Source organism: Plecotus auritus, assembly GCF_963455305.1.
Source record: "Plecotus auritus genome assembly, chromosome: 5".
Classification (NCBI taxonomy): domain Eukaryota; kingdom Metazoa; phylum Chordata; class Mammalia; order Chiroptera; family Vespertilionidae; genus Plecotus; species Plecotus auritus.
Genome location: NC_137776.1, coordinates 182,810,201 through 182,822,577, shown reverse-complemented (window position 1 = coordinate 182,822,577; position 12,377 = coordinate 182,810,201). Strand labels below are relative to the sequence as shown.

At 61.8% G+C, this 12,377-nt stretch overlaps 2 protein-coding genes across 2 annotated transcripts in view; one reads left to right on the top strand and one right to left on the bottom strand.

Annotated features, from left to right (window-relative positions):
- RAPGEF1 (Rap guanine nucleotide exchange factor 1) overlaps positions 1-5,146 on the top strand; it is a gene marked incomplete at its 5' end in the record, with an annotated part of 110,451 nt that extends 105,305 nt beyond the window's left edge. Inside the window, 2 exons of the mRNA XM_080668343.1 lie at positions 727-855; positions 1,382-5,146. Of these exons, the coding sequence (XP_080524469.1) occupies positions 727-855; positions 1,382-1,532 (280 nt within the window). The 3' untranslated portion in view covers positions 1,533-5,146. The remainder of the gene's footprint in view (positions 1-726; positions 856-1,381) is intronic.
- Positions 5,147-8,827: 3,681 nt separating this feature from the next.
- Positions 8,828-12,377, bottom strand: part of PRRT1B (proline rich transmembrane protein 1B) — a gene marked incomplete at both ends in the record, with an annotated part of 8,339 nt that continues 4,789 nt past the window's right edge. Inside the window, 3 exons of the mRNA XM_080668342.1 lie at positions 8,828-8,977; positions 10,106-10,249; positions 10,923-11,386. Coding sequence (XP_080524468.1) covers positions 8,828-8,977; positions 10,106-10,249; positions 10,923-11,386 — 758 coding nt within the window. The remainder of the gene's footprint in view (positions 8,978-10,105; positions 10,250-10,922; positions 11,387-12,377) is intronic.

The window sequence follows — 12,377 nt, the reverse complement described above, 5'->3', positions numbered from 1 at the left end:
TGGGGTCAGTAAACACAGGAAGTGACGGAAAATGAAAGCTGAACAGGCTTCTGTTGCAGGTCTTATCAGAGCCCTTAGGGTGCCAGTGGGCGCAGTCTCCGGAAGGGATGGGAGAGGCAGGCGGCACTGCCCCGGGGCTGGGTGTCTGATGGGCTGTCCCTCAGAAACGCAGATCGGACAGCGACTCCTCTCCCGGCCTCCCGGCCTCACTGCACTACACTCTTCCCCGTGGGCGCTCGGTGACAGGTCCCTGGGCCCTCGGGCTGGGCCTCCCAGGTGGAGGGACTGCCGTCACCGGTCACGTGGCTTCGCGTCCTGTGTTTAGAGGCACCTGCTAACAAGAGGGCTCTGTCTCCCGCCCACTCCCAGTTGGGGTCCTGTTACTTCTCCTGTTCATTTATGAATTTTACATGAGCAAGCCCACAACGCTGCTGGCTTCTGCTGCAGCAGCCAGTTCCCCAACGGTCCCCTGCAGGCCGGACAGTCACCGAGGCCCCTCCAGGACCTGAGCTGGCTTTCCCGGGGACCCAGGGTTTGGGAGCCGGGACTTCCGCTGGAAAAAACAAACGCCCCTCAGAAGCGCTGGTGGCTTTGGTCGTTTCTCAGGCACAGCCAGGGGCCGGGGCGCATCAGCGCTGGCTTGTCCTGGTGGCCCAACCAGCCTGCCTGGAAAGCAGCCACCTTCTGAGTCGCCTCCGGGGGTAACTGGGCTCTCCGTCCCCCCAGGGGCCTCATCCTGCAGGACCTCACCTTCGTGCACCTGGGGAACCCGGACTATATTGACGGCAAAGTGAATTTTTCCAAGCGGTGGCAGCAGTTCAACATCCTGGACAGCATGCGCTGCTTCCAGCAGGCGTGAGTGCGCCCGCCCTCGGCTCCTGGGGCCTGAGCAGAGATGGGAGGTGGCGGGGACCAGGCTGTCAGGAGGCCAGAGAGAGGGCCCCTGAGGGGCTCAGCGCAGGATGGCCCGTGGCCTGCACACAGGCGGCAGCCAACCCGTCCCCTTTTCCCATACAGGAAGCTGGTGACTGGTCTTGCGGGCAAACTGTGGCCCACCGGACGCCAGCGTAGTGGGTGGGCCCAGCGTCAGCGGCCCCCAGGGTGGGCCACGGCATGCGTGGGGCCTGAGGAGCGGGTCTCCCTGGAGCGCCCGGAGAGGGCAGCCCCGCCGCAGGGATGCTGGTTGGGGAGCCCTGGCAGGAAGCAGGGCCCAGCTTTAGGGTCTGGTGTGGGCTCTGCGTGCTGCTGACCTTGTGTGGGAGAGCTCGTACGCCCCTGTAGGCCATGGGCAGCAGGGCGCCTGCCACAGCGGTTTGCTGGGCGGTAGGGGGTCGCCTTCGAGAGGCCGTGGGCGCTCACTGGCTGCCTTCCTGCCCACCAGGCACTACGACATCCGGAGAAACGACGACATCATCAACTTCTTCAACGACTTCAGTGACCACCTGGCTGAGGAGGCCCTATGGGAGCTCTCCCTGAAAATCAAACCCAGGAACATAACGAGGAGAAAAACAGACCGGGAGGAGAAGACCTAGGAGCAGCTGCGTGAGCAAGGAGGACGCTCACAGGGGCTCCGAGTGCGGCTCCGAGACCCGCAGGGACTTGGGACCTGTTGTGCGGCGGCAGCGCTGGTCCGGCCTCAGCCAGGGGGCCAGCCGGGCAGGAGCCCCGAGTGCGGGCAGCTTCCTGCCTCCTTCCTCCCACAGGCGGAGCCCACGGCCCGGCGCGGAGCCAGCAGGCAGGTCTCATTGCCGATTGTGAACTGGTGGTTTTCTCATTTGGTTTCTGCTTTCACGTCCGTCTTCCCCCTCCCCGTCCCGCCTGATCCTCCTCCCACCTGGGAGCCGCGGAGTCTGCCCCCTCCCTGACTTCCAGGGTCCGGATCTGCTGAAGTGACGAATGAGTGGAGGCTCGAGGACCGTGCTGGGGGCTGCACCCCGGTGACCGTGAACGAAGGGACATTTAGCTGGGTGGGCAGAGAGCAGAGCAGGCTTGGCTGGGGCTCCTTACTTTCCAGCCCTGCTTTTTAAGGTGGAGGATGGGGCGCCGCTCACCTGGCCCTCTAGGTACGACAGGTGGCCTCAGCAGCCCGAGCTCAGGCGCTCCTGTCACGGTACTGGCCCCTAGCACTGCCCCCAGCCTGCGGGCACCCGGGCTGCTGGCCATGCAGTAAGTAGCAGCGGCTGCCCTCTCTCCTTGCCCTTATCTCCCCGCCCCGTCACCTGGCACTGAGGGAGCTGGGAAGCGGAGGTTGGAGCAAGAGAGGACGTCACCAGCCAAGAAATGCATTTCAGCTGAGCTGGGTTCGTAGCTCGTGGGTGAGTTAATTCAGAGAGAGAGGGGAGTACAGGGGCGTTTCTGTCTAGGGGGAGGCCTCTGGCCCCCTTTTGTCGCTTGCTGTGTGCCTTAAACTCCATCTCCTGCCCCCTCCGGCCCACGGGCTCCCCTCCTACCTTGCTCCATCCTGTGGGTGACAAGGACTCCTCACCGGTGTCCCTACCGCTGCTGGCTCCCCCTGGGTCTGGGCTGCCCGGCCACACCCCAGGGCAGGCTCGCCCGCCCGGAAAGCGTCTTTGAGAACAGCTCTGTCCTCCTGTGCAAACCACTCTTGCTGCTGAGGTGACAATCGGAGGCCAGGCCTGCAGGCCCGCTCAGGTGCCGGCCGGCGCCCCCACGCGCCGTGGCTCCAATGGGCCTGCTCTGCGCCCTGCTGCGCGTGGCGGAGTGCTCGCCTGTCCTGGAGTCGGCCCTGGTCACGCAGACTCCGGGACTGACTGTGCTTAGCCCAGAACAGAGAAAAGGAGAAAGCAACACCCGTTGGTTATTTAGATTTTGTTTGTAAAGAAGCCGTGTCACTTTGAGTCCTTCATGGTTTGATGAGCTGTTATCAGGAGCAAGGCTGGGCTGGCCTCCCCTCGTCTGCCTGTGTGCGGAGGGAGAGGCTCTGAGATGTCGGTTACGGTCCCTCTGGCGGTGGTCCTGCCCGCCGCGGGCCAGAACACGTCACTTTACTATTTAAGAGTGTGTGTGTGAGTCACTGTTTACTAGCAGTGCAGCGTGTGGGGTGGTTCCGGGCTGTGCCTCGTTCCTCAGTCCTCGTCTCAGTCTTCCCAGCTGCCCGCTCTGCCGCTGCGCTGGGCCCTCGGGGCTCCTGGGCGGTGGGAACCGGGGTTCCCTGCATTTGGGAGCGCCACAGGCAAAGACTCAGCCTCAGAAACCCAGCCACTCGCGGACGAGGCGTGTCTGCGGCCTGTCGGCCGGTTCTCAGCCGTGAGCTGGTGGGGATGGAGTGGGGGCTCCACTTCCCTCAATTCAGAAGTGGCCCTGCCCACCCCTCCCCGAGCCCTCGGTGGTCTGCGCAGAGGGCCAGGCACCGGGCGAGCGGCGCCTGAGCCGCGGTGAGGACAGCAGGTGCAATGTGTGTGTGAACCTACTGGCCGCGGGCTTCCCCCCCGGGCCTCCTGAGGACGTCCTCTTGGCTCCGGGAGTTACCAGACCCCGTGCCAGCACCGCAGCCCTGCCATGAGCTGTCTGTCTTGGGGACAGGGTATAGGACTTGATCTTCAGGACGGTCGGGTTCCCTGCAGTGGGTAGAGCCAAGGAGAGGGCAGGCTGGCGCCATGCCTGAACTGAACCGGAGAAGCACCGCCCACCGCCCCCCTGTTACATTGTAATATATGTTCCCGACTAACGGCTGATAGGGCATCTTCCTGCAGACATTTCAAATGTGTCACTTTTATATGAGAGGAAAATAAACGCAGATGACAGCCACCTGCCTGTGCGCCACCACGTGTCAGTGATGGTTCAAGCGCCGCCGCCTCTGCGGCTCCTCTCGGACTGGCTGCTGTTGGGGTGGCGTCCCCCACACTAGCTCCTGGCAGAGGCCTGGGCTCCGGCCACACTCGAAGGCCTCGGAGGCTCCAGGTCTGTCCATGCACAAGGCCTGGCTTCGGGTGCAGGGGCCGTTCAGTGTCCCCGGGGGATGAGGAGCGGTCCCTCCCTCATTTAGACCACCACCCAGTTGTCCCCTGGGTGCATCACGCAGGAACCCGGCGAGGTCGGGTTTGGGGCCTTTAGTCCCGCGTGCTTAGAACATGCTGGAGGGACATGGCTCCTGGCTAATGGGCTCTGGTCCTGGCTCCGCAGCCCGTAAGCCAGTGGCCGTGGGTACGCGGTGCCGTCTCTGTTCCCAGCCGCTCAGCTGTAGACAGGGGTCCTCCCAGCTCCGACCGCGTAAGCTCCACAAGTCGCAGCCTGTGTCTGGTGAGCTGTTGCCACGGGTACGACTCACCCAGCATGAGGGGGGCACCATGCACTTTGCAAACAGCTTTACCTCATTTCATCCTCTTAGTTTACTGTCACACGAGGGAAATACTGCAACCATAGCAAATGCTACAAAGAGGAGGTACTTGGCATTACACAGTTATCTGGTTTGAAATCCACGTGCAGGTCCTGACAGGCGTAACAGGTAACAGACAGGGAGCGCCAGGCTCCCTCGAGCCCCGAGAACAGCAGGGGACACACTGCTCGCCTCGTTTCATGAGTAGAAACAACCTTGGCACCCAGTCCAGACAGGGACAGTGCAAGAAAACCACAGGCCAGTGAGTGCTGACGCAGAAGCGCCAGAGTAACCTTAACCCCAGCCCGGCACTAGGAAACCAGTCCTCCCTGACCATTGGGCGCGTCCGCAATGCAAGGACGGAGCGGCATTCATAAGTTGGCGACGTGCTTGGGCACCCCATGTGCCCTCACTGAGGGCCGCCGGTCCTTCATCCCAGTCCCAAGCCTGCTGGCTGCTGTTGGCAGTTCTGCAGAAGGGGATGGATGTCCCCTCGAAAAGTTAAAAATGGAACTGCCTTTGACCCATTGATCCCCGTCTGGGTAAGTATCCGAAGAAACCCCAAACACTATGTCCTGTAGCATTATTTACAATAGCCTACGTGCCCATCAAAGGACAAGTGGCCAAAACCGGTTTGGCTCAGTGGATAGAGCGTCGGCCTGCGGACTCAAGGGTCCCAGGTTCGATTCCGGTCAAGGGCATGTACCTTGGTTGCGGGCACATCCCCAGTAGGGGGGCGTGCAAGAGGCAGCTGATAGATGTTTCTCTCTCATCGATGTTTCTAACTCTCTATCCCTCCTCTCCCTTCCGCTCTGTAAAAAATCAATAAAATATATTTTAAAAAAAAAAAAAAAGGACAAGTGGACGAAAGAGCCCTGGAATGTGTCTGCGATGGAATGGTAGTGCTCAGCCCCAAAAGAAGGCAGTCTGACCGTTTGTACAGCACGGATGATGGCCCAGAGGGTGTTGTGCTGAGTGGAGTCAGTCAGACAGACACCATGTGGTTTCACCGGCCCGTGGAGTGCCTCTTCCTGGCCGTGGCAGACCCCAGGGGTTGGCACGCAGAGTCCCGAGCGGAGGACCCCACACCTGACCACCCCGCCACCCACACTGGACTTTGCGTGAGTGAAGTGGGAACTGTGCCAGCTGAGCCACCGCCAGAGCTCACACATTTCACAGCCCGGCCTCGCCGCCCCTGAACGCGACGAGCAGGTGAAAGGAGGGACACTCAGAACCACCTCCGTGGCCAGACTTTAAAACGGGCACGGCTTGAGCAGGCGCGTCATTCAGAATCCAGGGAGCTGGTAACAGGCTGGACATCGTCAGTCATCGGAGAAACGCCGGTCAGAGCCACACTGCGCTGCCCCCACAGCCTCAACCCCAGAGCTGGCACCGCCAGGGTGGCGAGCATGCGCAACCGGAACGCATCTCCCTGGGCTAGGTGATGCCGCCACGGGAAGCCTTCCTCACCACACGGCAAGCACCACTGTGCCACACCAGCTCGCCAGACACTCTCACCCCGGCGCCAGCCGTCCTCTCCTGCACACAGTGCCGTTTGCCCCAGCCCCTCCCTCCAGGGCGTCAGCACACGCCCTACGCCGTGGGTCTGCAGCGGGCCTGGAGCCTCCGGACCATCTCCTTCCCCACGGCGAGCCGGGAAACGGCCCGCTGAGTCCAGAGGCCGCACGTTTTCCTCAGTGACTTTAATGACAGCGTGTGGATCCCATCGTCCAGTTCAGCCATGCGTAGTGCAGCCGCTCTAGGCCCCGGGGCAGCCACTGCCGGCAGTTTGCAACTTCCTTTCAGACACTGTCCTTTGCACGTGCGTGCATGTGAGTACATGGCACATACATCATCGACAGACACCACAGTCTGCTTCCCCCCAGCGAGACAGCAGCCTTCCCGATACCGTCCCAACCTGCCAAGGAACTGGCAGCTCGTGGCCCCAACTGTACTTCTCTGATTCTGCAGGACTCGGATCTCTCGGTCCCTCCCTCTCCGGCTTCCCAGGGGCCTCCCCAGCACCCTGGAGCTACACGTACCCTCCTGGGCTCTCGCCTGTGTGTGGAACTTCTCTCTGATCCGCTTAGCTCTTCCATCCAGCTGGAGTGCATTTCCCTACAATCTGAGAACAAGTTTTCCCAACCAGATAGCCAACTCTGCTCATTCTGAGTCCTCCTCGACCCACTCAATTAAAAGGCCACTTTGATCGGGTAGTAACTCCCCACACACTGGGGACGTTTCCTGGATGTCCTATTGGCCGTGCTGTCTTAGGTGTTGTAGCTCTATGATAAGCTTTAATATCCAGGCAAGACAGTCCCCTCATTCAATTCTCTACAAAATTGTAAGTTTTTATACATTTCCCTTCTATTTTTAAAAACTTGTGTTACAGTTTTAAAACAAGAAAACGGATTTCTTGTTGGGATTCCATTAAATCTCTAAGAATGCTACATATTCTTACACTACATCTTCCTATCCAGGTATTTTGTTCCATTTTATATATATAGGGTGTCCCCCCAAAATTGTACACACTTTGAATAATTATAAAGGCAGTGTTTATTAAAATACATTTAATTTTCAAAATTGAGCTATCAGCTGTTAAAGTGTATGTGCATTTTGGGGGGACCCGCTGTATATATAAAGTTACATAATTAAAAATCATTTTCTTCACTTGGGCTCAGATCATTCCTGTCAAATTTATTTCTAGATTTTACTGTTTTATCACTACTGAGAGTGGAATTTTTAAAATGTTTTCCATTTTAACTGATTATTGCTAATGACTATCACATTTATTTTGTATCCAACTATTTTACTGAGTTATTCTAATTTTTTCATTGATTCTTGGATATTACAGCTAGAAAATCAGTTTGTCTCTTTTGACAGACAGACTGCAAGTTTCATATTACAAATTTCACTTGTTTTTACATTAGCGGGAACCTTCACACGGTGCTGAGTAAGAGAGACCAGGGCCTCCATGGATTGCTCCTGTATAACGGTTCCTAATGGTTTAATAACTTCCCATTTAATGTGCTATTTCCAGTCGGCTCCTTAGCTTCTGCCTCCCTGGGAGCTCATTAGAGATGCGGACTCTCCGCTCCCACTTCCTGACTCCGCCTGCCCCTCTGTACGATGCCCGAGCTTCGTACCCGCAGAGCAGGGCCTGGTCCAGGGGCTTCTTTCCTTTGAGTTTACTTAGTTCCAGCAGGTCCTCCACCAGCTCCTCCTCCTCCTCTGGGCCGGCCCGCATTAGAGTGACTGACATGCCGACTGGCCCGGCCCCCAGCCGTGCGCATCACAGTCCTGGTCCAAGGCTGCCAGCATCTCCAGGGCCGAGTCGGGCGCCTGCCTCCGCCCGGTGCCAGGGCTGCGGGCAGCACCCAGAGGTGCAGAGAGCAGGCGACTTAACGCGAGCTGCCAGTCTTCTCTGACTCAGCGGGGCCGCCCGCCTTTCCGTGCAGACCGTTTGTCATCTTGAGTCACCGGCGCCTTGAGAATCTGGTGAAAGCTCTGGACCCTCCCAGGGGAGTGCCCAGCAGTGAGCGGCCTCCCAGCTGCTGAGTGGGAGGTGCCTGGCTGCCCTGCCTCACGGTGAGACCCTCACGCCCTGCCCTCCCCCCCCCCTCGGGCTGTGGAAGACGCTATGGAAACCGGCACCAAGAGCTCACCCGAGCCCGGCGCTGTGCTGAGCACCCACAGGTCCCCGCCCTGCTCCACCCACGGGTCCAGGGCAGGCCCCTTACAGAGGAGGAGAGCCCACTTCCCTTGAGGAGCGAGAAGCTCTGGAGGCCAGGACTGTCCTTGGGGGTGCGGACTGGACCAGCCAAGGAAGTTACTGTCAGTCACAGTGCCCCCTGCTGGTGAGTCAAAGGGGGGGTGGGGGCCCAGCTGTTGCCCCACTTTGCAGATGAGGAAACAGACACGTGGCCTTGGTTTCTGGATGCCGGGGGCCAGCGTGAGAGCCTGTCCTAGGATGGGGCAGGGCCCTGGCCTACCCGCCAGGAGCTGCTGCGGGCGGAGGCCACGCCCACCAGCCCCCTGGGAACCCGAACCCGCAGCTGTGCCCTGCGACCGACCCACCGAGCAAGGCTGCGGCAGGGAGGCCAGGTGTGCGGTGCCCCTGCCCCACCCCACGGTGCTGAGCACAGACTTCTGGTCCCTCCACGGTCTCCTGGGGGTAAGGTGAAGGCAGGGGCCTCGGGCCAGCCCGCAGTCCCAGGAAGACCTCAGGAGGAGGCACCCAAGAAATGGGGCTCCCAGGGCGCCCTCCCTCAGCTGGGCCTGGGCGCTGAGACCACTGCAGATCGGAACCCTGCCCAGGCCCCTCAGGGCTGAGGCAGCCACAGGTGTGCTGAGCGCGCCAGTCCCTCCCGCTCCTGTCCCCCCTGTACCCCCCCCCCGTCCCCTCTGTGGCCCCAGCAGGGATCACAATCACAGGAGTCTGGCCAGGGCGGGGGTCTGGGCCTCCTGACGTCCCTGGAGCAGCCCCCAGCCTCACGGGAGGTAGAGGGCCACCAGCACGTAGATGACCCAGCTGGTGGACACGAAGACCCCGAAGAGCAGGCTGAACAGCACGAGGGAGCGGGCCTTGCGGGAGGCCTCCTCCGCCTGGGCCAGGTCTCCCCGGCTCAGGGCCGAGCGGGTCTGCAAACAGACGGAGGGAGGGTGAGCCCCCTGTCCCCCGCCCACTCCCTCCCACGCAGCACCACCGGGCCAGGCCCCAGTGCAGACTGGGAAACTGGCACCCGGAGAAGTTTGGGGCCTGCCCAGGAGCTATCAGGTGGTGGCTGCCGGCTCCCGGGCACCTCATGGGCCGGGCACGCTCCACACCCTCGCCCTGGTCCCCTACGATCTTCACAACCCCAGATGTTGGCTGTTGCCCCCACTTTGCAGATGAGGAAACCGGTGCAGAGAAGTGACTGTCCTAGGGTCACACAGCTGGTGGCGGGGCCAGAATTCACAGACACCTCTGAGCTGTGCTGAGAGCTGCCTTCTCCCCACAGTCCTGGCTGCTGGTCAGGGAGCTGACCGGGGGGGGGGGGGGGGGTCAGGGTGTGGCCAGCTCAGCCTCAGGCGGAGACCCTAGCAGGCGTCCTCAAACTACGGCCCGCGGGTCACATGCGGCCCGCCGAGGACATTGATCCGGCCCGCCGGGTGCCGCTGCCTGTCCTGCTTAGCAGCCGACTCGTCCCGGGCCCGCAGTGCGCATAGGAATTTGTTCATAGTTTTTTTTTAAACTATAGTCCGGCCCTCCAGCGGTCTGAGGGACAGGGAACTGGCCCCCTGTTTAAAAAGTTTGAGGACCCCTACCTAGAGGCTTGCCTGCCCTGCCTGTTAGAACACCCTCCAGTGGCATGACGGGGTCCTCAGAGCCTGACCCTGTACAGGGCAGTGGTTGTGGGGGGCGGGGGGACAGATGGAGAGATGGTGGGGGCAGGGTGGGTGGGCAGTGGGTGAGGGACGGGGGGCAGCTGGGTGGGAAGAGGAATGAGCGGGTGGAGGGGTGCACACAAGCCCCCTGGGATGGCAGCTCCTCGGGCCTTGGCAGCCACTCACACTTCATGGTGAGCTGCCGGAGCCCCAGGCCTGGAGTGCGGGCAGAGCCGAGGGGAAGGCGGTGTCCGTCCGCGGGGACAAGGGCCCAGACACAGCGGCACCGATTCCCAGCTCCCGCCCCTCCTGAGAGGGACACACCGGACCTCCGGCTCCTGGGGGCGGCTCGCATACCCACCCGGCCCGGGTGCATGCTGGGAGGTGCCAGGGCTGCCCTACCTCGTGGGAGTAGACGATGGCGAGGAGCCCGGTGAGCAGGCAGCAGAAGAGGGTCACCAGCACCGACTCCATCATGTAGTCCTTGGGCAGGGGCCGGTGCTCCACCGTGGCGGGCGCGGGCACGCCGGCCAGGGGGCTGTTGTACTGCGGGCAGAGGCCGCGGGCGTGAGGCTGCGGGTCACCCCGGGCCGGGCAGCTCCCAGGAGCCCTTGCTCAGCCCGGGGTCCAGCCACCACTGTCCTCACGTCCTGTGGGCTTCGCCTCCCCCGGGGGCTGCTCTGTGTCCGAAGGCAGCCAGCGGGTTTTGTTTATTCTAAGACCTAACGGATCGTCTCCTTCCAGAGGCCCGGCCCTGCGATGGATCCCTCCCCCGCCCCCCGCCCCCACCCCTCTAAGCTGAAGGAACCCGCCATTCCCGGGCTCGCAGGCTGGCCACCTCCTGCCTGTGCTGCCCCCTCGGGCCAGAGCGGCCTTCCGTTTCCACCTGAACTCTTCACCCCTCAGAGCCCAGCTCCAGTGCCCCCACTTCTGGGCCGCCTCCTGGGCTCCCTCACCGGCCTTTCCTTTCCTCCTCTGGGCACCAGGGCCTGCAAGGGTTGTTACCCCGACTTCCAATGTCTGTGAGCCCAACCCCCCGGGGTGGGGGAGGGAGGACTGAATGAGTAGGGGTAATGGGGGGGGGGTAAGGGGTGAGTGGGGGGGGTGGGGAAGGGGTGAGCCGGGGGGTGGTGAGGGGTAAGGGGTGAGCGGGGGGGGGGTAAGGGGGACATAGAGCAGGCATCAAGCAGGGTGACCACAGGCTGGGGTGCCCACTCACCATGGGGAAGGGCGCGAACAGCTGTGGGGGGGCGGGCGCAGGGTAGAGCGGCGTGGCAGGCGGCGGGTACAAGGCCTGGGGCGAGGGTCCAGGCTGGAAGAGGACGGGCCCCTGGGGGAAGGGCGGGTACAGCAGGTGCACGGCCTTGGGGTCGGGCGGTGCATAGGGCGGGGGCTCGCCCACGAAGCCGATGTTGGGGACGCCGCCAGCTGCCACCTTGGGCCCCTGCCTCGCATCGCCCTCACCCGCGGCCTGGGCCTGGGCGGGGGGCGCCGCAGTGGCTGCGGCCTGGGAGTCGGCCGTGGGGACGGCGGGGGCGGGGGCGCTGCCCGCGTCCGCGGCTGCTTCCTCACTGGGCCCTCCGTCCTCATCCAGGAGCTGCGGGCGGCGCGGGAGCTGCGGGAGCTCGGGTCTCGGGGGGTCCTCAGGGCCCTCAGGGCCAGCACCCCCTTTTGTGTCCACTCCTGGGAAGAAATGGCAGGTTTCATGAGCCTCAAGAGGCCATTGGCCCGGTAGGACCCTGCCCCCAAGCCCCAAAATAGCCCCTCCCAGAACAAAGCCACGACGCGACCCCCCCTGCTGGAGCCCCTCCAAGCCTTTCCCCAAAGAGCACAGACAAGACAGGACTCGGAGGCTCGGAGGGGTGCAGTGCTTCTGGGGTCACAGCCCTGCGCCCCAGCTGTGAGGACACGCTGGCCCTGCCCCGCCCCGCCCAGCCCCGCCCCGCCCTGCCCCTCCCTACACCCTGGGCCAGGCCGCCTCTGCGGTGCCGTCCACCCCGGCCCTCTGCCCAGCCGATGGAGGAAGAGGGGAACTCTGGGCCAGGGCAGCCCCTGAGAGGCGTCCTGAGACCCAGGATAGGGGCGGGGCTGGCAGATGAGCTGAGCCCATCGGAGTCTTGGCTGGGAGCTGGGGAAGCTGCTCAGGAGTTGCCAGGCGCTGGCTAAACTGCGTGAGTTCAGAGCCAGGAGGTCACGAGGAGCATTTAGGTCAACGGCTACACCATCCAGACAAAGAGCAGCAAGGAAACACCGGCCTTAACCAACACGTTGGGCCAGACGGACTTACAGATGCAGTCCGAACACTCCATCCCAAACCACCCGGACACGCCTGCTTCTTGAGAGAGAGGGACATTGTCCAGGGGAGGTAATGTCAGGCCAAAAGCAAGGCTTAAAATTTAGGAAGACGGAAGTTATGTCAAGCATCTTTTCCAACCGTAACGGGAATGAAATTCCAAGAGGAATGACAGCTAGGAGAGTCCCATGGCTGTAGATTAAACAACATGCGTCTGAAAAACCACTGGGTCAAAAGAGGAATCAAACAATACCTGAGACAAGTGGAAATACGAACACCAACACGTATGGGATGCAGCAAAGGCAGTTTTAAGAAGGAAGTTCACAGCGATCAATGCCCACATCAAAAAACAAGAACAGTCTGGTCTGAGCTGGAATGGAG